At 35.9% G+C, this 26,063-nt stretch overlaps 1 protein-coding gene across 10 annotated transcripts in view; it reads right to left on the bottom strand.

Moving 5' to 3' along the window:
• The window catches only part of ATM (ATM serine/threonine kinase), a 153,127-nt gene that overhangs the window by 62,782 nt on the left and 64,282 nt on the right, over positions 1–26,063 (bottom strand). For all 10 annotated transcript variants that reach the window (XR_011560614.1, XM_019975377.2, XM_019975381.2 and 7 more), the window contains 12 exons: positions 24,421–24,536; positions 23,258–23,384; positions 22,584–22,783; positions 18,384–18,558; positions 17,670–17,834; positions 16,732–16,864; positions 15,323–15,418; positions 12,679–12,850; positions 8,420–8,561; positions 6,644–6,820; positions 2,031–2,208; positions 72–159 (listed from right to left, as the gene is read on the bottom strand). Coding sequence is in view for 9 of the 10 variants with exons in the window: in XM_019975377.2 (XP_019830936.2) it covers positions 72–159; positions 2,031–2,208; positions 6,644–6,820; positions 8,420–8,561; positions 12,679–12,850; positions 15,323–15,418; positions 16,732–16,864; positions 17,670–17,834; positions 18,384–18,558; positions 22,584–22,783; positions 23,258–23,384; positions 24,421–24,536 (1,769 nt within the window). In the remaining variant the exon portion in view is untranslated. The remainder of the gene's footprint in view (positions 1–71; positions 160–2,030; positions 2,209–6,643; positions 6,821–8,419; positions 8,562–12,678; positions 12,851–15,322; positions 15,419–16,731; positions 16,865–17,669; positions 17,835–18,383; positions 18,559–22,583; positions 22,784–23,257; positions 23,385–24,420; positions 24,537–26,063) is intronic.

Raw genomic sequence — 26,063 nt, 5'->3', positions numbered from 1 at the left:
GTTAAAATTCAGTCAGCAATAACAAGTTACACTTCTAAATACCCAAACTCAAGAACCAGTAGTCACATTACCTCTTTTGTCTCCTCATGTAGTCCACAACAGCAAGCATCGTTCTTTGTGATTTTTTATCCACATGGCATCGAAAAAAGTGCTCTGACTCTGACAAAGAAAGAGATGTCCCATCAGTCCCAGACAGGTGTGCTTAGGCGTCCTCTTCCTTTTGTCTGGGATTGTCTCCCTCTACACTATAAGGTTCTAGCACAAAACAGGCTCTTAATAAATATGAATCAACAAATGGAATTTAATGACATTTCTTTTTCTTTTAAAAGCAACTATATGCTTATTAAGAATTTAACTGTAATTTATATTTTATTTCTGAAGAGGACTAATTCATTGATTTAGTTAGGACTTTTTAATGTACTAGGTAGGTGCTCAGTTTACAATGGTATAAGAAAGACTATTTCTGACCAAATGGAACTCAACGACTAGCCTAAGACACTCTTAACATAGTGTGATGTGTGTAATGATAGAGAAAGTTTAGAATACCAGAGAGGCATATAAAAAAATAACTCTGGACAAGAAGAGTTTCACAGAAAAGAATGGTATCTGAAAAACTAATGTTTCATTTGGAGAGGAAGAAAGAATAGTGTTCCAGACAACAGTGAGATGGCTGAAACAAGAGCTAACATGGAGGATTTACTGAAATATTTCACTGTATTGAACCACAAAGCTGGAAAGCAGCTGTGGACAAAGAAAAATAGATGAAATAACGTTATTTATAACACAGAACTCCCAGGATTTGGTAATCAGATGAGACATGTGAGAAAGGTTTCAGGCTTAAACCACTGCATGCTCTTTCCTGAAAGGAGGAGGCTGGGGGACGGAGGTAAAGATGATAAATTTACCTTCGGACTACATTCAAATGAAGGCAGTGAGACTTACAGACACCAGAAAAGAAACTATTTGATAGACATCTATATATTTTCCAATAGTAGATTTTACATGTGAAATTTAAACTTTAATTTACAACAATAAAAATATTGGCATAAAATAAAACTGGCCGGTTTTATGTTTGAAAGGCTATAGTACAAACATGCATAAACAACTGATAAAGATGAAAAAAAGTCTTAGTCAACTGTACTGGTCTTGAAGTACAGTATGTGAATTTGTACCTAGTTTTATGTTTGTACATAAAATACATTAATAATACATATTCAGGGCGTATTAATCTGTAAGTTAACATCACAGATCTATAAATCTTTTCCTTTTCTCAAATTTAGGTTTGAAAAACTGACCAACAATGAGCCCTCAACAATGTATTGATGCTATTGTTTAGTTGCTAAGTCACGACTGACTCTTTTGCGACACCGTGAACTATATATAGCCCACCAGGCTCCTCTCTCCATAAAATTTACCAGGCAAGAATACTGGAGTGTGTTGCCATTTGCTTTTCCAGGGAATCTTCCCAACCCAGGGATCGAATTCACATCTCCTGCATTGTCAGGCAGATTCTTTACCACTGAGCCACCAAGGAAGCCCATGCGTATTCAATTCTTGGTTTAACTTCTCCTTAATAACCTCTCAGCATGGGAGATACTTCTTATACAACAGCATGGAAGGAGGGTAAGTTATAAAAGTTTAAGGAAAACATAGTCCAATTTTTCTTTAAAAACAAAACTAATATATATGCCAAATGTTAATTGTAGTAATCCCAGATCACAGAACTATGAGTAATTCTGGCAGCAATAAGCACAGTGTTTAATATGCACTAAATACTCAATCAGTTGCTCCATTAATATTAGTCTATATTTAATGAGAGGGTACTATGCATTAAGTATTATCCTAGGTGTTTTACACACAATATTTCATAGAAAACTTGTTACAACTTTTAACTCCATTTTACAGATGGCAGAATAGATGTTTAGAGGTTATGAGATTAAGCCTACAAAATGCCTTGATGGGACTCAAACAATATCTTTCTCTAGAACTGAGACTTTAACAGTATGAAGTTGAGAAATTTAACAGAATACCTGAATCCAAATTTGCAGGGGTTGTGGATCGGCTTGTTTGTGAAGGGTGTTTGAAACAGCTAGTGAAAAATCCCTGAATGTGTGTAGAAAGGAGATTTCTCCATGATTCATCTGTATCTTGTAGTAGAATATCATGAATCAAGTATGGAAGCACAGTCTGACAAAAGTCAGTTTTCACCTAAAATATACAAACATATCCAGTCAATAGTTTTGAGTAAAAACATTTTACTTAAAATATTCATTCCCTGTTAATGACATAAGTCATGAACTCTATATACTACTAAAAAATATACAAAAAAAATATGTACCAGGTAGTGTTGTTTTTTTTAATCAAACTAACCTAGAATATCTATATAGAACATATATGTCACACTGAAGTAGTTCATTTCCAGTTGAAGCTATTTGCATATAATGAAATAGGATATTGCTTACAAATAAAATTACTATGTGACTATTGTAAAAAATACTTGATACGTGAAAAGTGTTACTAATAATCGATTTGACAAAGGGGAAAATGAGGATCAACATTTAAGAAAAAAAGCTGAAAATAGGATTTTAGCACTTTTTCTACATAGAATGAAGAGCTCTAACAGTCATGTTTAAAAGTTTACATTTTTAATAAACCCTAATTTCAGAGCTGACTGTGGCTCAGATCATGAACTCCTTATTGCAAAACTCAGGCTTAAATTAAAAAAGGTAGGGAAAAACACTAGGCCATTTAGGTATGACCTAAATCACATGCATTATGATTATATACTGGAAGTGACAAATAGATTCAAGAGATTAGATCTGATAGATATTGTGCCTGAAGAACTATGGACAGAGGTTTGTGACATTATACAGGAGGCAGTGATCAAAACCACCTCCAAGAAAAAGAAATGCAAATAGGCAAAATGGTTATCTGAGGAGGTCTTACAAACAGCTGAGAAAAGAAGACAAGCAAAAGGCAAAGGACAAAAGGAAAGATATACCCATCTGAATGAAGAATTTCAAGAATAGCAAGAAGAGATAAGAAAGCCTTCCCCAGTGATCAATCCAGAGAAATAGAGGAAAACAAGAGAATGGGGAAAAAATCATGGCATCCAGTCTCATCACTTCATGGCAAACAGATGGGGGAAAAATGGAAACTGTGACAGACTTTATTTTCTTTGGCTCCCAAATCACTGCGGACGGTGACCGCAGTCACGAAATTAAAAGACGCCTGCCCCTTGGAAGAAAAGCTATGAAAAACCTAGACAGCATATTAAAAAGCAGAGACATCACGTTGCTGACAAAGGTCCATATAATCAAAGCGAGAGCTGGACCATAAGGAAGTCTGAACACCAAAAAATTGATACTTTCGAATTGTGATGCTGGAGTAGTCTCTGGAGAGACCCTTAGACAGTAAGGAGATTTAAACAGTCAACCCTAAAGGAAATCAACCCTGAATATCCATTTGAAATACTGATGCTAAAGCTGAGGCACCAATACTTTGGCCATCTGATGTGAAGAGCCAACTCATTAGAAAAGACCTTGTTACTGGTAAAGATTGAGAGCAGGAGGAGAAGGACAGGATGAGATGGTTGGATGGAATCATCAACTCAATGGACATGAGTCTAAGCAAACTGCAAGAGACAGTGAAGAACAGGGAAGACTGGCGTGTTGCAGTTCATGGGGTTGCAAAGACTGGGTCAGTGACTGAGCAACAATAACAAAGAAAGCATGTCACAGATTTGATGCAGAAAAAGCTTTTGACACCCATTTATGATTTAAAAAAAAAAAACAACACCACACAAAAACTCTCCAGGAAGCAGGAATAGAGGGAACCTACCTCAACCTAATAAAGGCCATGTACGACAAAACCAAAACTAACATCACACTCAACAGTGAAAAACTGAAAACATTTTCTCTAAGATCAGAAACAAGATGAGGATGTCTACTCTCGCCATTTTTATTCAGCATAGTTTTGGAAGTCCTAGCCATAGCAATCAGAGAAAAAAAAAAGAAATAAAAGAAATCCAAATTGGAAAAGAAGAGGTGAAACAGTACTGTTGTCAGTTGACATGATACTATACATCAGATCAGATCAGATCAGTCGCTCAGTCGTGTCCGACTCTTTGAGACCCCATGAATCGCAGCACGCCAGGCCTCCCTGTCCATCACCAACTCCTGGAGTTCACTCAGACTCACATCCATCGAGTCAGTGATGCCATCCAGCCATCTCATCCTCTGTCATCCCCTTCTCCTCTTGCCCTCAATCCCTCCCAGCATCAGAGTCTTTTCCAATGAGTCAATTCTTCGCATGAGGTGGCCCAAGTACTGGAGTTTCAGCTTTAGCATCATTCCTTCCAAAGAAATCCCAGGGCTGATCTTCTTCAGAATGGACTGATTGGATCTCCTTGCAGTCCAAGGGACTCTCAAGAGTCTTCTCCAACACCACAGTTCAAGAGCATCAATTCTTCGGCGCTCAGCCTTCTTCACAGTCCAACTCTCACATCCATACATGACCACAGGAAAAACCACAGCCTTGACTAGATGAACCTCTGTTGGCAAAGTAATGTCTCTGCTTTTGAATATGCTATCTAGGTTGGTCATAACTTTCCTTCCAAAGAGTAAGGGTCTTTTAATTTCATGGCTGCAGTCACCATCTGTAGTGATTCTGGAGCCCAGGAAAATAAAGTCTGACACTATTTCCATTGTTTTCCCATCTATTTCCCATGAAGTGATGGGACCAGATGCCATAATCTTTGTTTTCTGAATGTTGAGCTTTAAGCCAACTTTTTCACTCTCCACTTTCACTTTCATCAAGAGGCTTCTGAGTTCCTCTTCACTTTCTGCCATAAGGGTGGTGTCATCTGCATATCTAAGGTTATTGATATTTCTCCCAGCAATCTGGATTCCAGCTTGTGTTTCTTCCAGTCCAGCGTTTCTCATGGTGTACTCTGCATATAAGTTAAATAAGCGGGGTGACAATATACAGCCTTGACCTACTCCTTTTCCTATTTGGAACCAGTCTGTTGTTCCATGCCCAGTTCGAACTGTTGCTTCCTGACGGGCATACAGGTTTCTCAAGAGGCAGGTCAGGTGGTCTGGTATTCCCATCTCTTGAAGAATTTTCCACAGTTTATTGTGATCCACACAGTCAAAGGCTTTGGCATAGTCAATAAAGCAGAAATAGATGTTTTTCTGGAACTCTCTTGCTTTTTCCATGATCCAGCAGTTGTTGGCAATTTGATCTCTGGTTCCTCTGCCTTTTCTAAAACCAGCTTGAACATCAGGAAGTTCACAGTTCACATATTGCTGAAGTCTGGCTTGGAGAATTTTGAGCATTACTTTACTAGCGTGTGAGATGAGTGCAATTGTGCGGTGGTTTGAGCATTCTTTGGCATTGCCTTTCTTTGGGATTGGAATGAAAACTGACCTTTTCCAGAAATGCAAATCAAAACTACAATGAGGTATCACCTCAAACAGTCAGGATGTCCATCATCAAAAAACGTACAAACAATAAGTGTGGCCTCCTACACTATTGGGGGGAATATAAGTTGGTATAGTCAATTGGAGAATAGTATGGAGGTTCCTTAAAAAACTAAAAATAGAGCTACCATATGATTCTGAAAGCCCACTCCTGGACATATTTATCCAGAGAAAACTATAATTCGAAACAACACATGCACTGCAATGTTCACTGCAGCATTATTTACAACAGCCAGGACATGGAAGCAACCTAAATGTCTATCAACAGAGGAACAGATAAAGAAGATGTGGTACATATATATACAATAGAATTTTACTTGGCCATAAAAAGAACAAAATAATGATATTTGCAGCAACCTGGATGGACCCAAAGATTGTCAGACTGAGTGACTTAAGTCAGAGAAAGGTAATATCATAGGTTTTATGTAGAATCTAAAAAAAGGCACACGTGGACTTATTTACGAAATTGAAACAGAGTCACAGATGTAGAATATAATATATGGTTCCAGAACAGGGGGTGGGTATAAACTGGGAAACTGGGACTGACATACACATACTACTATATATAAAACAGATAACTAATAAGGACCTATTGTATAGCACAGGGAACTCTTCTTAATACTCTTTAAAGATCCACATGGGAAAAGAATCTAAAAAAGAGTGGGTACATGTATAACTGGTTCACTTTGCTGTACAGCAGAAATCAACACATCATTAACCAATTATATTTCAATAAAAATTAAAAAAAAAAAAAAAAACCATCACAGAAAGTTAATGACAAATGACCTCAATAAAAGTAAATTTAAAAAGTTAGAACAGACCTTTGGTTAACACAAATAATTTCTAATCATCTGTATTTTAACTATCATTAGTAACATGTTATTTATGACACACCCTTGGAACTCTTCTGAAATGAAGCTACCTCACAGCTGAAAAGTCCTATATAAAAAGATGCTCTGTTGAATGGGTTCACAACAGCTGAGTATAAGCTATTTTGCATGAAGGTGGTGTGCAATACACAGAACTCTTTCTTTATATATAGGCCATGAACATGAACAAAAAAGCAAAATGGAATGGGACAAGCAAAGAAAATTATGATGAGAAAGCTCAAATGAAAAAAACAGAAGTAGAAAGGGTATGAGTCAGACTAATCTTCTTACCTCACACATTGGCTTTAATAACTGAAGAACTTCACTTTTTGTGCCACCACTATTCAAAAAAGCACAAGTCAGTGTCTTTAACCAAATGTCATGATTTTCACTTTGAGGAATCCACAGGCTTGTATCATCCAAGCCTTCTAAAGGATTTTCTTTATCAAGTCTTAGTACTTCTAAAAACTAGAAAGAAGTGATAAGAAAACGTAAATACAGTAACCAGAAACACATTTTATCTTTCCTGTGCCAAACAAATATCTAGGCATAAACAAACACGTTTCCAAATAAAACTGCTGCTGCTGCTGCTAATAAGTCACTTCAGTCGTGTCCGACTCTGTGCGACCCCATAGACGGAAGCCCACCAGGCTCCCCCATCCCTGGGATTCTCCAGGCAAGAACACTGGAGTGGGTTGCCATTTCCTAAAGTGAAGTCACTCAGTCATGTTTGACTCTTAGTGACCCCATGGTCTACAGCCCACCAGGCTCCTCCATCCATGGGATTTTCCAGTCAAGAGTACTGGAGTGGGGTGCCATTGCATTCTCTGCCAAATAAAACTAAATATAGTTAAAACTAAATCTATATACATCAGTTACTTTTAAAAATTAAAAGACAATTATGCTTATGAAAGGTAGAATCTGGTGAAAATTTACTGATCTAAACAGGAGGAAACTTCTACTCTCAGTTTATTAGTGGTATGTTGAATCACAGACTCTTTGCCTTATATATGTAACCAGTCCGTATCTACCATACAGAACTGATTTCAGGATGAAATGAAATTTTAAAATCTTAAAACTGCAATGTTTAACAGGTTACAATATTCAGTTCACTTCAGTTCCTCAGTCGTGTCTGACTCTTTGCAACCCCATGAACTGCAGCACGGGAAACCTCCCTGTCCATCACCAACTCCTGGAGTTTGCCCAAACTCATGTCCATTGAGTTGTCGATACCATCTAACTATCTCAACCTCTGTCGTCCCCTTCTCCTCCTGCCTTCAATCTTTCCCAACATCAGGGTCTTTTTCAATGAGTCAGTTCTTCACATCAAAGTACTGGAGCTTCAGCTTCAGCATCAGTCCTTTCAATGACTATTCAGGACTGATTTCCTTTATAATAGTTTATAATTTATAATATTACTTATAATTTTATAATTTATAATATTCAGGGATGATTAATAAGTTTATACTGCCAATAATTTCATTAAGACCAAAATTATATTTATGATACATTATGTTACTGAAGTTAAATTGGTAAAAACTCAATGGCATATTTCTCAGTTGCTTTATGAAAAGAAAGTATTAAAGAATGCTTTAAATAAGCTATAAAATGCTTAGATTAATAAAGTAAAGGTTCTTAAGTCGCTTTCATAGAGTCCTTTCAGTGGAACCTTGTTATGTCTGACATCAATATGAAAAAGGGAGAAATCTATGTCATCTTAAATTTCACATTAACTTATTATCACAATACCTATAAACCACACCAGGAGCAATGGCTTGTATCTAGTCAAAGAAAGGGGTTTTCCACTCCTTGAAAAAAAAGCCTGTCATTAAGAACTCCTCCTATGCACCCCCAAATCAACCATAATTTCTCTAGGCTACCTCTCTCAGATTTTCCACACTGCCATAACTAAAAATACAAATCCCTTGGATTCAAATTATAGCTGAAATTATTTCCAAAAAACATTAAGTGTTAGCATAATTAAGCAATATGACATTCATAGCCCACAGCAAATACAACTGTTCTAGATATAGTGGGTAATCAATAAACATTCATTATTTGAGAGACCTTTTTTCTTGATGTTCTAAAAGGCTGTAGATAGATCAGCATGGGATCAGTTGTTGCCTTATAAATATCCCAGAAACGATGTCCAGTTTTCGTGGTTAAAATGCTTTTCAAACAGGTAACAGCTGCTGCTCGCACTTTGACACTGAAAAACACATATAATTCAAACACCACAAAATATATCAATATTAATCTTAATGAATGTGAAGCAACTCCTTATGAAAAAATTAAAACCTTAAATTATATTAGGAAACCTTTGCATTTATTAGGAAATTTTATACCTATAAAAATTGGGTAATACCAAACAATTACCAAGCACTTTTTAATATTCCTTTAGTAAACCTGAGTTACTAATCACTGTAACAGCAATTCCTTTCATTCACTATAAGAAAGTTTATGACTTACTATAAATTTAAAAGTCTCATAAAAAGAAATACTTGAAAATAATATTGACTAATGATGAATGAGAATGACAGAATACTAATCACCCACAAAAAATATTTTGATAACATTTTCTCTATGAGGAACAAATAATTTGGGGTAACAGAGAATGGAATTTCCCTACAAATGATAACATTATTGTCTAGAGCAATTTTAAATAAACTGTAAGTGAAAAGCTAGTTGGAATTATTAGGTAAGACTCTATAATCTCTAATAAAAAATTAAAGGTCCTTCTCTTTTTCAAAAAATTAAGAAAAAGGGGACTGTAATACAACAGTACTGAAAATATGAAAGCTGACATAAAATGTCTTAAAGCCTGATACTATATATGATAATGAGCTATCAAGTAAAGGCTTAAGTCCTTTTAGGAGTCTCAATTTAAGACATAGAAGCATAAACCCTAAACTTGAATTCATCCTTCATTCTGCTATCTTTCCCTATCTCCTCCAAATTAAATTCATCAGCAGATTCTGCTGCTCTGTGTTAAAAATATCCCCAGGTTCCATTTCATCTTCACTGAAAGTGAAGTGAAAGTCTCATCCAACTCTTTGTGACCCCATGGACCATACATAGCACACCAGGCTCCTCTGTCCATGGAATTCTCCTGGCAAAGATACTGGAGTGGGTTGCCATTTCCTTCTCCAGGGGATCTTCCTGACCCAGGGATCGAACCTGGGTCTCTCGCATTGCAGGCAAATTCTTTACTATTTGAGCCAGCAGGGAAGCCTGCCTTCTGCCACCCTTCCTCTGGATTACTGCAACAGTTTCATAATCAGGCATCCTATTTCCATTTTTGCCCTATCACAAGCCACTTGCCATATAAAAGTCCCAGTAAAAGGATTAGTTGCATCATGATTACACTGCTTAAAACTCCATAGCTTCCTTATGTATTTCAAATAAAATCAAATTTATTAATCAGAATTAGTCAGACCTTTCTAATTTAATTTCACATCATCTTCTTCCACACCAGGCTTTTTCTGATCCTCAAACACATGAAGCTTCTTTCTACTCTAGCTATTCCCTGCCTGGAATGTTTTATTCCTAATCATCTTCCAGTTAATTCCTCAACACTCAGATCCACTAAATTACATTTCCTCACAGAAGCCTTCCATGATTCTGTGAATTCCTTAGTCAACATCCCTTTGTATACCTGAGGTCCCTCAAACATGTAATGATTTTTTTCCTCTTACAAAAAAGACAGGAAAAACAAACTGTACCTATTCCCCGCGGTTCTCAAGTTTAAGTTACACTGGTATTTTTGTGCACCTTTTTCTGAAAAATCAATTGCAAATTACTGTGTAACAAGTGAAACACAAAGCTTGCAAATTTTCTGTGGAAAATCTCTTCAAAATCTGTATCAGATATACTTTGAAATATATATTTTTTAGAATGAGATGAATTAAAAAATGAATAGAAAAATGGCTAAATGTGATAAAATAAGGATAATAATGGCAGAATATAGTAAAAATCTAGGTGGTAATTATATGGGTATTTACTGCAAAATTTTTTCAGTTTTGCTGTATGCTTGAAAATTTTTCTAACAAAATGTTGGGAAGGAAACCATGCCAGCCCTTTCACTGTAACAACAACAATACAAGAGAGAAAGATACATGTCCTTAAAATCAACAATGAAAACATAGCAAGTAGACATTATTGCCAATCATTTATTCCCCAAGAGAAGGAGAGGGTGTTACAGGGAAACAGATGCAAAATACCTTTTCACCATAGTATGGGAGTTCATGCCTGCTCAGTCATGTCCAATTCTTTGCAACTCCATGGACTGTAGCCCACCAGGCTCCTCTGTCCACAGGATTTCCCAGGCAGGAAGACTGGAGTGGGTTGTCATTTCCTTCTCCAGGGGATCTTCCTGACCCAGGGATTGAACCTGCTTCTCCTGCATTGGCAGGTGGATTCTTTACCACTAGGCACCTGGGAAGCCCTATTCACCTTAGAAACATGCCCAATTGTGGGCAAAAATCGTTTGAACCCAGTCCCCAAAAATGGTGGTGATGAAATGCTCAAATATATCAAAAATAAATCCATTTGACCTTTGAACAACAAGGGTTTGAACTGTATAGATCCACTTATACACAGAGTTTTTTCAATAGCAAATACTATACTATCTGCAGTTGGTTGACTCCTCAGATACAGAACCATGGATAGAGAGCCCCAACTGTAAGTATATATGAACCTTCCACTAAGCAAAGCATCCTTACCCTCACATTGTTCAAGGGTCTGTAAATAATACATAAGTAAGTTAGTGAAGTTGCTCAGTCGTGTCCGACTCTTTGAGACCCCACTGACAATAGCCTGCACCAGGCTCCTCTGTCCATGGGATTTTCTAGGCAAGAGTACTGGAGTGGGTTGCCATTTCCTTCTCCAGGGAATCTTCCCAACCCAGGGATTGAACCGAGGTCTCCCGCATTGTAGACAGACGCTTTACCATCTGCTGCTGCTACTGCTGCTAAGTCACTTCAGTCGTGTCCAACTCTGTGCGACCCCATAGACAGCAGCCCACCAGGCTCCCCTATCCCTGGGATTCTCCAGGCAAGAATACTGGAGTGGGTTGCCATTTCCTTCTCCAATGCATTAAAGTGAAAAGTGAAAGTGAAGGCGCTCAGTTGTGTCCGACCCTCAGCGACCCCATGGACTGCAGCCTTCCAGGCTCCTCCGTCCATGGGATTTTCCAGGCAAGAGTACTGGAGTAGGGTGCCATTGCCTTCTCCACGGCAAACAGATAAATGGGGAGGGGACGAGAAAGCAAAAGTAATCTCATAATCAGCAAGCTGAAATTATACTAACTGTTGCCATTTTGTTTTGTATTGAGCATTAATGGGAAAAAGAAAGCCCTGTCTGATTAGCTTAAAACTTTTGGAGTTGTAATTCCCATTCTATTACCTATTTTAAAAGGATACAAGTGAACTTATTTATAAAACAGAAACAGACTCACAGCCTTGGAGAAGGAATTTATGGTTGTCAAGGGGGAAGGATGAAGGAGAGAGATAGGGAGTTTGGGACTGACACATACACACTACTATATTTAAAGTGGATAACCAACAAGGATCTACTGTATATAAAGCACAGGGAACTCTGCTCAATGTTATATGGCAGCCTGGATGGAAGGTGAGTTTGAGAGAGAAAGGATATAATATAGCCGAGTCCCTTTTCTGTCCACCTGAAACTATCACCGCATTGTTAATCCAGCATACTTCAATATAAAATAAAACTTTTTTTAAAAAAAGAATCAAAACGTCTAGTTGAGAGGAAAGTGGTACCTTTGATTTCGACAAGTGCCCAAAATACCCCCATTTATATTCCCCTATCCTAATGCTTTCTGTGGAACCACTTGGTAGTTTTGCACTATTTATTTGTCTAGTCTACCCTTCCCTGGTGGCTCAGCCAGTAAAGAATCTGCCCGCAATACGGGAGACCTAGGTTTGATCCCTTGGTTGGGAAGATCCCCTGGAGAAGGGAACAGCTACCCACTCCAGTATTCTGGCCTGGAGAATTCCATGGACTATTCCATGCAATTGCAAAGAGTCAGACAGGACTGAGCGACTTTCAATTTCACTCTCACTAAAATTTAACATGCACCTCGTCTCGTATATACATCATGATAATAAACACCTGGCAGATAGGGTTTTAGTAATTATGTGAATTAATAAAAATACAATGATTTTGACTAAATATTTAAGACCAAAAGTATGGCAACTTAAAGGAGAAAGCTTTAGTTATTGGAAATGTTAATTTATATCAGGTATCAATCTTGAATGTCAAATTGAGGAAGTGCTATCAGACACAAGGTATCATTAAATACTCACCAATCTTCTACCAGTGTATTATTCAGGTAAGTCAGCACTACGAAGGTCCACTGAAGTTCTTTATCTTCAAATAACTCAAGAGCCTTGGTATAAGATGTATCTTTACTATGTTGTATAGCTATTGTAGAGAAATCTATAGGACCCACTTCTCCCAAGCAGCTTCCAACAGCCTCTACATATAGAAATTCCAATTCAGTAAAGTTATAGCTAAGAGATCATATATAAAACAGAAATTTTCTAATTTCAAAAATATGTTTTTGTCATCCTTTAACATTTAAATGTTTCCTCACTCCAGTATTCTTGCCTGGAAAATCTCATGGATGGAGCCTGGTAGGCTACAGTCCATGGGGTCGCAAAGAGTAGGACATGACTGAGCGACTTCACTTCACTTCATAGATGTTCAATAGATTCAAGAAGCTACAAAATATTGTATCATTTCCTTTACATATCATCCATGTGGGTAATATTTTCCCTTATAAAATCATATCCAAGAGATAGATTAACTAGTAAAATGTAGATATTCAGGGAAGTCTAAATATAGCCATTATGCATGCGTGCATGCTAAGTCGCTTCAGTCATGTCTGACTCTGTGCGACCCCATGGACAGCAGCCCACCAGGCTCCTCCGTCCAAAGCATTCTCCAGGCAAGAATACTGGAGTGGGTTGCCACTACCTTCTCCAATAGCCATTGTATGTATCCACTTTTTTTTGAGGTATTACATAAAGTTCATAAATTTTACACACTCAGTTCAGTGAAAATTCACATATACATGCAGGCACATATATTTTCTTTCCACCTATATTCTCACTACCCAAATGAAGATAGATGTTTTCAGGATGCCAGAGGGCTGCCTCATGTTCTTCCCCTGTCATTATGGTATTTAATAAAATATGTTAAAAAATTATTGATAATTCTCCTTTCAAAAGGTGGAGCCTATTCCTCTCTTGAGTGTTGGCTGTACTTAGTGACTTACTTCTAAAAAACAGAATGTGTATAAGTCTTTCACTTCCTTAACTAAAATTACCCTAGGTATGTAATTCTCTTAAGTGCTATTATAAATGGAATTGTAAATGGAATGGAATTTCCATTTTAGATTGTTCACTGCTGGTGTAGAGAAACACAAATGAATTCTGCATGTTGATCTTGTATACTGCAATTTTGCTGAATCCACTTATTTTTCTGATAGTAGCTTTCCTATAGATTTTCAATTTAAGTCTGAATTTTGCAATAAGGAGTTCATGATCTGAGCCAGTCAGCTCCTGGTCTTCTTTTTGCTGACTGTACAGAGCTTCTCCATCTTCTGCTGCAAAGAATATGATCAATCTGATTTCAGTATTGACCATCTGGTGATGTCCATGCGTAGAGTCGTCTCTTGTGTTGTTGGAAGAGGGTGTTTGGTATGACTAGTGTGTTCTCTTCACAAAACTCTGTTAGCCTTTGCCCTGCTTCATTTTGTACTCCAAGGCCAAACTTGCCTGTTACTCCAGGTATCTCTTGGCTTCGTACTTTTGCATTCCAGTCCCCTATGATGAAAAGGACATCTGTTTTGGGTGTTAGTTCTAGAAAGTCTTCTAGGTCTTCATAGAACCATTCAACCTCAGCTTCTTTGGCATTAGTGGTTGGGACATAGACTTGGATTACTGTGATACGGAATGGTTTGCCTTGGAAATGAACAGAGATCATTCTGTCACTTTTGAGACTGCACCCAGGCACAGCATTTCGGATTCTTTGTTGACTATGAGTGAAAGTGAAAGTTCCTCCGTCGTGTCCGATTCTTTGCAACCCCATGGACTGTATAGTCTACGGAATTCCCCAGAGGAGAATACTGCAGTGGGTAGCCTCTCCCTTCCCCAGGGGATCTTTCCAACCCAGAGATTGAACCCAGGTCTCCTGCATTGCAGGTGGATTCTTTACCAGCTGAGCCATAAGGGAAGCCCTGTTGACTATGGGGGCTACTCCATTTCTTCTAAGGGATTCTTGCCCACGGTAGTAGATATTACAGTCATCCATATTAAATTTGCCCATTCCGGTCCATTTTAGTTTACTGATTCTTAAAATGCCGATGTTCACTGTTGCCATCTCTTGTTTGACCACTTCCAATTTACCTTGATTCATGGACCTAACATTCCAGGTTTGGATGCAATATTGTTCTTTACAGCATCAGACTTTACTTCCATCACCAGTCATATCCATAACTGGGTGTTGTTTTCACTTTGGCTCAGCCTCTTCATTCTTTCTGGAGCTGTTTCTCCATTCTTGTCTAGTAGCATAATGAGCACCTATTGACCTGGTAAGTTCATCTCTCAGTGTCATACCTTTTTGCTTTTTCATACTGTTCATTGGGTTCTCAAGTCAAGAATAATGAAGTGTCTGCCATTCCCCTCTCCAGTAAATATGTACAAGCCATTTTCAAATTAATAGCTATGCACATATATTAATTACTAACTTTTTACTTTATATGAATGTCTAAGGAAGGAAAATATGAAAGGAGGGCTGCTTAAGGATACTTGAACTAAACAGAAATCGAACTAGCACCTCACATTTCCCCAGTATTTCAGACAACAAATTTTACTGATTTTTAAATTGCTATGTAGATGACCACTCAAACAAAAAAACTCATATTCACTAAGCCAAATAGATTACCTAAAACTTCTCTTTCACCAGTGTGGTTTACTGCCATCTTGGATAACTGCAACAAGCTGACAACCAGCTTCACCATTATGCCATCCTGAGGGTTATCTAGAAGCGGTTTTGAAAAAACTAGTTTAAGTTATGGTGGAGACAACACTTTCCTTTATAATATGCTCATATATTAAATTGTGTGACTAGAAAACTTTAATAAAGATTTTAAATTGTGGGCGCTTTAAAAATACAAAGTAAATGAATGTATCCGAATTTCCTTCTTCAATAGAATTATGTAAAAACATTTAGCAGCAATATTTGGCAGACAGAGAGAGAAAAATGTCTTAACAAGTTGTGCAGAGAAATCAAGACCTTTAGCAAAATCACATTTAGAAACACAAAAATTATTCAGCATTAAACTAGAAGGAACCTTGGGAGAATGCCTGGTTTTTTAGCCTCTTGCATTTAGAATAGACCAGCCCTGTCCAATAGAATTTTCTGCAATGGTGATAATGGTCTATAATCCATTCTGTCCAATGACAGCCACAAGCCACATGTTACTACTTAGAACTTGACATGTGCTAATACAATAAAGAAGTTGAAGTTTAAATTTTACTGAATTTTAAGTCATTTAAATTTAAATAGCTACAAACATCTATTGGCTATATTGGTATGAATCAATAAAATACCCAAATACCCAAGAATTAGATATACAAAGAGAAAGTTCATGTTTCATATATATATACATGTATATACATTTATATACCTCAAGAACAAATATTCTAGAAACTCAGAATTCAGATGGTCAAAACAAAATTAATTTTTAAAAGTACTGAGGACAAAAATCACAGAATAGAAATATGAAGTTAATGAGCACAGGATGATGAAAATCAAAACATAAGTAGAAAATATTTCCATCAAGTGCAGTACTGTAGTAACCTAAAAACTAAAATCAAATCAACTTAAAAATGGAAGTTTTCTTAAGTTAAAAAAAAAAGGTAGAAACACATACAAATATGTGTGTAGATACAAAACAGACACATACATACATACAAACAAAACACATACATGGCTAAGATGCTTAAAATGAAATGTTTTTTTTTATTTAAATAAACTGGGGTAGTAGGCAGAGAGATTACTTTGCATGCTTCCTTTTAAAGAACTCAAATTTTTCTTTTGGGCAGTAGCAAATTGTTAACATTTTTTTAAGCGGCAGAATAAATTTGGACATTCCAGCACAGGTCCACATTTACATGGATAAAATGGTAGTAATTCAAGGTAAGGATACAACTTAGAAAGTCTTTCATAACTAGATGAGAAATTATTAGGGTCTGAACTAAATCTGTGGCAATTAAACCAAGAGCAAGAATTTTAAGAGATTCTTTCAAAAAGAAACTTATACAAATAACCCAAGTCATTAAAATGAGTACCCTGAGATGCTCTCATAAGATCCAGCATCTGATCTTTATGTTGCTCTAGTTGTCTTCGAAGATCCTTCAATCCTTCAAGCCTTGTCAATGGAAGTGCATCATAAGCACTTACTGAGAGAAAATGGTTAATTTCCTAAAAGAGAAAATCAGCTAAAAATGTAACTTGCTTTTGACACTTATTGGTTGAGTCTGTAAAATAAAATTTCTAAAAATCAGTTAATGCCTTCCACAGACACTGATTCTTATCACTGTTACTACTAAACAAGGTGGAAATACGTTACTTATTTCACTTCAAATCTTACAGTGTTTTAATCATTTAAATTCTAATAGACTCTCTCATGATAAAATATTTAGAGTTTAAGATTGTTATAGCATACTCAATTAGAGGGAAAAACTTAAACTTGTATTTATTTATCACTACAATTCTAGTTTTATGTCTCAATATATTTAACTATATTTTCATATTGATTATAGCCAAATACAGAGTAAAGTTATAGTAAGATTTATAAGGAAAACATCTGAACATAGTTTTGAAATTTATAAGGGTTAAACAAGATTACAACCTGAAAAACTCTTCAAAAAGTTACATACCATCTCTAATTCAAGCATTATATTTTCCTTCAGAGGATCAGATGGTAATTTTGAGACATTAATGAATCTTATGTGTATATTTCATCAAGCATATTTTATATTATACTTCTTTAATATTTAAATTCAGATCTTTACCAAGAAACTTTGATATTTATACTTTTAGTGCAAAGCAAGAGTATATTTAAAAATTCAGTTTTTTATCTGTTAGGAGGACAGATTTCAGGTTACGCTTTTTTAATCATAATTTTTTAAAAAGACCAGTTTTTCCTCTGAGAGGATTAGAGGCTTCCAGAAAGTACTACTATCCTCTCTAATACAAAATAGCAAGATGACAGAATAATTATTACCTCCAAAAGTGAAAAGGGTCCTCCACTGTATTTGATTTTCTGCTGAGTAATACGCAAATCCTTAAAGACAACGTGGTCAGGAAAAGGATCTAAAAGTTTAATTGTGATATACAGATTTTCATTATCCTTGTTATCAATCACTAAGAATTTCAACAAGTCCAATACCTAAACATAATTAAAAAAGAAAAAAATCAAGAGAAATGGATTAATTCTATGTTAAAGTAAAACAAAGAAACCCACTGTGATAAATGATAAAAACTCTATTAACCTGGTTTAGATAAAATGTTCTAATCACTACTAAGGCACCTAGCTACTACTGTTTCTGGGCTTTCAAATAATTCAGCAAACATGTAGGGCCTTTACTGTGGGATGGACACTGAGGAACACGGTTGTCAATATTACTGAAGCATTTCATATAATATCTCTTACACCGTTAGAGTAGTGTGAACTGGATCCCTAGTTTTGACTACCTCTACATTTCAGTATAAATAAGAAAGAAATCAGGTTATTTATTAGATCAAAATTACTAGGTGCTCTATAACAAAAAGATTACAAGGATTAATTCATTGAGAATGTTTTCCCCGTCATTTTTCAAAGACTATTTTCACTAAAATTACTGATTACACCAAGTAAACATAAAAAAACAGTGCTTTCCAAGAATACTTTATCAATATATATTTCAAATATCATTTTGAACATGATTTGGGAAATTACCTGTTCCTGAACTTCCATCTGATCATCCACAAGGGGTATAAGTGTACCAACAATAACATGAAGATGACTTTCTAAAGCATCCTTACAGTAAGTTACCGCTGTGTGGCAAACCCGGCTTAATAGGTCACAACAAAGGGAGAAGCTACGTAATGACACATCCATGAAACGAGAAGGCCTAATGTGGGGGAAAAAACAATAAGTTACAGGACACTACTTTGATATCAAATTGTTCAAAGGTCATTATTATTCAACAGCTCTAATTCTGATGTGGCATGACATAAAAGTTAGTTTTACATCTAATTCTTTAAAACTGGATGTTTAAAAGCCAAAAACAGAAGCGACATCAAGAAAATGACAGAGTAGGCAGCTCCAAGCTCCCCTGACAGAAACAGTGAAAAACGAGCAAACTGTATGAACTTTGTTAGAACTCTGTAAAACAGCAACAATCAAGCAATCACTGAATCAAGAAAAAGGAAACTTAAAAACTAGGAAAGCTTTGTGGTGATTTTACTTGTCCTTGCCTCACATCGTCCTCAGCCTGGCAATATTCATGAAAACTTTAGATCCCGTTTCTAATATGGGATCCTGGTCCTTAGTTTTGGATGGAGCAGAAGTGAAGTGACAGTCATTCAGTCATGTCCGACTCTTTGTGACCCCATGAACTGTAGCCCACCAGGCTCCTCTGTCTATGGGATTCTCCAGGCAAGAGTACAGGAGTGGGTTGCCATTTGCAATAGCACCTAAAAGAATTAAACATCTAGGAATAAATTTAACCAAGGATGTGAATCGCCTGTACAATGAAAATTATATAGCATGGATGAAAGAAATTAAACCCAACTAAATGGAAAAACATCCTGTATTCATGGACTGGAAGACAAACTGTTGAGATATTAACACTATCTAAAATAGTCACATATTGAATGCAATATCCATCTAAATTCCAGCACTTTTTTTGCATAAATGGAAAAACTGGTCAACAAATTCATATGGAATTACAAGGTATCCAAACAGTCAAAACAATTTGAAAGAGAAGAAGAAAAATGGAGGACTCACACTTCCTGATTTCAAAAGTTACTATACAGCTACAGTAAGCAACACAGTCATTTCTAAAGGAAATCAACCCTGAATATTCATTGGAAGGACTGATGCTAAAGCTGAAGCTCCAGTACTTTGGCCACCTGATGTGAAGAGCCGACTCACTGGAAAAGACCCTGAAGCTGGGAAAGATTGAAGGCAGGAGGAGAAGAGGGCGACGGAGGATAAGATATTTGGATAGCATCACTGACTCAATGGACATGAGTCTGAGCAAACTCTGGGAGATAGCAAAGGACAGGGAAGCCTGGCATGCTGTAGTCCCTGAGGTTGAAAACAACTGGACATGACTTAGCAACTGAACAACAACAAGCAACACAGCATGGTACTGGCATAAGGAAAGACCAGTGGAATAGAACTGAGAATCCAGAAATAAACCCATACATCAGTGGCTAACTGATTTTTGACAAGGGTGAAAGAATAGTCTTTAATAAATAGTGCTGGGACAACTAGATTTCCACATGCAAAAGAATAAAACTGAACCCTTAACTCACACTATTTATAAAAATTAAAATGAATCAACAACCTAAATCTAAGAGCTAAAATCATAAAACTCTTAGAATAAACTCTAAGGGTAAATCTCCATGACCTTAGATTTGCCAATGCATTCTTACCTACAATACTAAAAACACATGAAACAAAAGAAAAATTAGATAAATCAGACCTTATCAAAATTAAAAACATTTGCTCATCAAAAGACATTATCAGGAAAGTAAAAATTTTATAGGATGGGAAAAACTATTTGCAAATCACATATGAATTCAATATCCAGAATATATTTGCAAATTACACACTGAGTTCAATCCCAGAATATATTAAGAACTCCTACAGCTCAACAACAAAAAGACAATCCAATTTTTTTTCTCTTTTTTATTGTACTGTCCCTCATCCCAAACCCCCCTCCTACTTCCCTTCCCATCCCATCCCTCTGGGATGTCCCCGTGCGCTGGCTTTGATTGCCTGTTGCATGCATTGAACTTGGACTGGTGATCGATTTCACATATGGTAATATACATGTTTCAATGCTATTCTCTCAAATCAGTTTTTGATTTGAAAGACAATCCAATTTTTAAAATGGGCAAAGGATTTAAATAGACATTTCTCCAAAGAAGACATACAAATCATCAATAAGCTCATGAAAAGATATTCATGAGTAATTAGTAGGAAAATGCAAAATCAAATCCCCAATGAGATACCACTTCATGCCTATGAAACAACCCAAGTGTTCATCATGAGATGAATGGATTAAAAAAAAAGTGTCATATATCCAATGTTGTTGGGCTTAATCGTTCAGTTGTATCCGACTCTTTGCAATCCCATGGACTGTAGCCCGCCAGGCTCCTCTGTCCATGGGGATTCTCCAGGCAAGAATACTGGAGTAGGTTGCCATGCCCTTCTCCAGGGGATCTTCCCAACCCAGGGATCAAACCCAGGTCTCCCACATAGAAGGAGGATTCTTTACCATCTGAGTCACCAGGGAAACCCAATGGAATGTTACTTAGCCACAAAAAAGCATGATGCTGGATAAACACTGAAGACATGCTAAGTGAAACAAGCCAACAGGAAAGGGCAAAGAAATTATGATTCTGCTTATATGAAATACCTAAAACAAGGAAATTAAAAAAGACAGGAAGTAGATTAGAAGCTATAAGGGCTATAGAGAAGAGCAACTGTGTGGTTATTGCTTAATGAATAGAAAGGTTCTATTTGAGGTAATAAATAAGTTGGATTTGGAAACTGCAATGACAGAAATAAAAATTAATAGCATACCATGAACATAATAGCACTAAACTGGATACTTAAAATATAGTTAAAAATGAGAAATTTTATGTTATATATTTTAACACCATAATAAAACCTAAAAAAAAGTGAAGGAAAAAGACTGAATGACTTAAAGTACACACACATACATATGACTTAAAATTAAATTTTTAAAAAGCAAAAAAGAATATGAGAAAACAAAATGGAAATAGATATCTTCATATGCTTTGAGGGCTTAAATTTATTTGATTACAATGTTATCTACTAATAAGAAAACAATAGACAATAGAATCATTATTAAAACCAATGGAAAGGAGATGCTAAAAAGAACATACATTCCCCAATCTATAGTAATTGTGATACTGTGATTTATAATAAGAAATATATATTTGGTCTTTGTCCCCATTTCTGGCAGAGTCCCTAATACTTTTGGAATTTCCTGTGATGAGAGCAATAAACGAGTCTTTTGTTATGTTGATGAAGTATCTTTGGGGAAGCCTCTAAGGATCTGGGCTGGTTGCCAAAAGAACCAACCCTATAATTAGAGGGTTGGAACTTTCTGTCCCACCTCTCTGATCAAGAAGGGCTTTCCCTTCAATCAGTCACCAATGGCTGATGATTCCTCTCTTAACACCCAAAAGGATGGAGTTAAAGGAGCTTCTGGGTTGGTGAACATTTGCAGGTATGAGGAGAATGAAGTGACTGGAGAGACCACTTAAGCTCTATGCCCTTTCCCCATACTTTGCCCTATGTATCTCTTCCATTTGGCTGTTCATGAGTTATTTCTTTTTGTAATAAACCAGCAATCTAGTGAGTAAATAGGTTTCTTAAGTTCTGTGAGCCACTCTAGCAAAATAATCAAACCCAAGGAAGGGGGTTATTGAAACCTCCAATCTATAGTTTTCAACTGAAGTCTGATGAGGCTGGAGAGAGGGTAGTCTTATAGGACTGAGCTCTTAACCTGTGGGATCTGACACTATCTACAGGCAGGTACCAGCTGATGTCTGAAGAATACCCTGGGTGTGCACTGGGAATCCCCCTTCCGAACCCTTACCACACACTGGAAGTGGTGAGCAGAACTGCTATGGTACCATGTATTTATGGCCATGTAAAATTAGTATATTTAAAATGTTGAAGAGAAGATCTTTAATATTTTAAAGACTTCTAGAGCTGGAGAAGTAGCTGGAGAAGTGTGTGTGTGTGTGTGTGTATATATATATATATATATATATATATTAAGCAAAATTCAGAAAATAATACTCTGGCTTCTACCCTGTAGAAGCATAGAAGTTTTCAATTAAGATGAGGGTAGAAAAACTTATATATTGGTCTAAATATATTATTTACCTTTGGTTGATATAGTGAATCAAAGTATAAATAACATCTCGAAGAACAAAGGCCCAAGCTCCTCCTAAGCCACTCTTTATATCATTCATTAATAAACTAACAAACAGGTGATATATTTTAATAATTCTGTGCCTTTTGTAAACATTATTTGTCTCAGCTGCTTGCTCACATATGGCTAGAAGAATTTTCTGATAGGAATCCTAGAAAATAAAGATACATTTAGTAAAACCTTGCCTAACCACATATACTCAGACATAATACATACATTTTTATATTCAAATTACAGAATTCTAAATTTCAAAATTTTGCTTGCGGTTTTGATATCAAATGCAAAATATCACATTAAGAAAATTACTATCTTAAATTTTAAAAAACTTGTCAATTTATTTTGTTCTCAGATAGTAAACTATATTTAGTAGTATATTCTTAAAAAAATACATATATACACAAATCCTGAGCCAACCTGACTAAAATGTCACAAAATTCAGTCCTCATATGTGACATATTTCAATTAATACTGACAAGTAAAATAAGTGTTCCATTTGTTTACTTTTTTCTTTTTAAAATGTACTTATACTTATGAAAAAATAAAAATAAAATGTACTTAAACAGATTTTCTAGCTGAAAAAGATGGAATTCTCTCTTCAGGTACTATCCTAGTAAAGTATACTTACAGGGCTTTTGGAAAGAATTTCTAAAATGCTTTTAAGCTTGGTTTTATGGCAATTGCTGATATAGGCAAATGTCGCTTTAATCACATGTGATGGAAAATGAGGTGGATTAGGAGCAGGATCCAAATCCCTAAGAGTTATAGAAAAAATCAGTCACCATTTTCAGAATAAAACTATCAAGAAAAAACATTTTCTTGATAGATTAGTGAAAATTCAAAAGAAAAATTTAGATTATAATACCCCAAATTTTAGTTATTTTCTTGGTGAAAACTAGACTTAATAAAATCACAAATGACATATTACAGTCTATATACATCTATCAGAATACCTAAATAACTTTCTAGGAGGTAGTCAATAATTTGTTTAAAAAATCATTTATAAAGTTAACAGCAGTTATAAAAAAGAGACCTAGTATCACTTTACTTAAGGTATGAATTAAAGCTCTATTCTAGTACTTTAAACTCAATAATATCTTTTAAAATTAAATTATTTATTTTAATTGGAGGATAATTACTTTACAATATTGTGATGGTTTTTGCCATACATTGACATGAATCAGCCATGGGTACACACATAAACACAGTAACATTCAAGACAGCAATCAAATTCTATACCAAATGAAATTACACATGCAAAAATATTTTAATAGATATTATTACTGTTTTACATGCTTAGTATTGCATAGTATATAAAAAAAGGATGTTTTTTAAGTACTTTACAATCAAGGTAAATGAGTAACAATGTATATGAATAACTCTACCATTCATATACAACAAGTAGGTTTTACATGCAAATGAAATTGCAATATAGTAAAATTCCACTAGCAAAGGAGAATGCTTTTTAAAAAAAAAGATGATACAGAAAGCCAAGTCACAGAAGAAAATTTCATGATAGGAGATGGCACAATGCTCAAATATTACAAACAGACTGAGAATAAAAAGGTTACTGAATTTTCAAACAAAGTGGTAATCAAAAGAGCAGTCACTATGAAGAGGCTACAGTACGGCAGAAACTTCAATTCAAAGGTAACTATTTTAAAAGAAACAGAATTTAAAAGCACAGTACATGTCTAATAACTGAAATAGACATTTGAAGGTGTCAACTAATAAACTTCCCAAGGACCTTATGAAATTGCAGCTAATCCTCTAAATTAAAAATATCCATACCCTGAGAAGTCACAGGGGTCAGTGCTTTGGCTGGCACCAGAAGTTGCTGGTTCATGTAACGTCATCAATAACTCCACTACAATCTCTGGTAAATTACTAATGAATAAATGATCAATCTGCAAGGATACAAAATAAAATATATTTAAGTTTTCCTGTCTGTGATCTTTAAGTCAGCTAGTTTAAGGGGCTCACGTTATTGTCTCATTTCCAAAATTATTCAGTGATTACAGAAGGAAATAGTTATCAAAGATCTAAGACCTGCAAAACATGCAACTAGCACCACTTTTTTCTGCTATGCAGCCAACCTACAGACTCAAAGGAAAACAGAGAAATTATATCAAACAGGACTCTCTTAATCCAACTTTTTCATTTAACTTTAAAGAATCACTTTAATGAGCAAGGCTTCAGGTCTAGCTTGAAATTCCTCAACCTAATCACTTTCCTGTCAACCAAATTCCCCACTGATCTATACTGCTCATCAACCTGCATTTTACCTTTATTTGAGAACACTATCTTAGAGAACTTTACTAGTAAGGATTCCCAATGACTGGCAATTATCAACCCTTTGTTCCCTGCATATCTTTCCCCCAGATTCCAACTTGGTTGATATCCCAAATTCTGAGGCTAGCTGCTATCCACATGTCATTCAGTTCAGTTCAGTTCAGTTCAGTCGCTCAGTCATGTCCAACTCTTTGCAACCCCATGAATCGCAGCACGCCTGGCCTCCCTGTCCATCACCAACTCCCGGAGTTCACTCAGACTCACCTCCATCGAGTCAGTGATGCCATCCAGCCATCTCATCCTCTGTCATCCCCTTCTCCTCCTGCCCCCAATCCCTCCCAGCATCAGAGTCATTAATACTAGGTAAAAATCCTCCTGGACGGGAGCAGACTCTTCATTACCCACTTCTTGCTACAGGCAGCCTCACAAAAGGCATAAGTTCTCTAAATAAAAAGAGTGGGTGTACTACATTACGCCTCAGCCAAATGAATGAGAACTATAAAGTCTTAAAACGTGTTTTTTGTTAGGTCTCCAAGTAATGAACTACAGTGCTTTAAACCAAAAGGCAAATGGGCTCATTTACTATCTTTACCTCTTCCACACAGAGATTTGGAAACCCTTCCTAATAGCAAAAATATTCTGGAATGTGGCACAACAGAAATCTAATGTAAAGATCTTAGCCTTTCCCTGTAATGTAACATTAGTTACATCATATCATCAATTCCAAGGTTTCAGCCCTTTTACAAATCCAACCCTATTTCCAGTATATCTGGAATTAGTAAGACAAACTGGCCAACTCTGATTAATATCAGAGGAAAACTTAGTGAGTTTCCCTGCACATCGGCGACAACTGACTTCCTTAATTTTATATAATTTTCTTACAAGCAAATCTCTAATATTTAAGCTAAACGTACATAAAAATAATTCAAAAAAAATTCAGATATCTAGGTATACCTAAACAATCTTATAACTATACATTTTACGCATTCAACAACTGACAGTTATAGAAGACTGAAAGACTGATAATAGTGGTACCATCACTTATCCATAGAAAAAAGAATGTGGATTGATTTAGATAAGCTGCATATTAGAGAAATAGAGAAAAAATTAACTTAAAATGATGCTAAATGAAACTGAGACAA

The sequence above is a fragment of the Bos indicus genome, chromosome 15, assembly GCF_029378745.1.
Source record: "Bos indicus isolate NIAB-ARS_2022 breed Sahiwal x Tharparkar chromosome 15, NIAB-ARS_B.indTharparkar_mat_pri_1.0, whole genome shotgun sequence".
In the NCBI taxonomy this organism is placed as follows: domain Eukaryota; kingdom Metazoa; phylum Chordata; class Mammalia; order Artiodactyla; family Bovidae; genus Bos; species Bos indicus.
The sequence above is the reverse complement of the archived record's forward strand: the minus strand, read 5'-3'. Positions and strand labels throughout refer to the sequence as shown.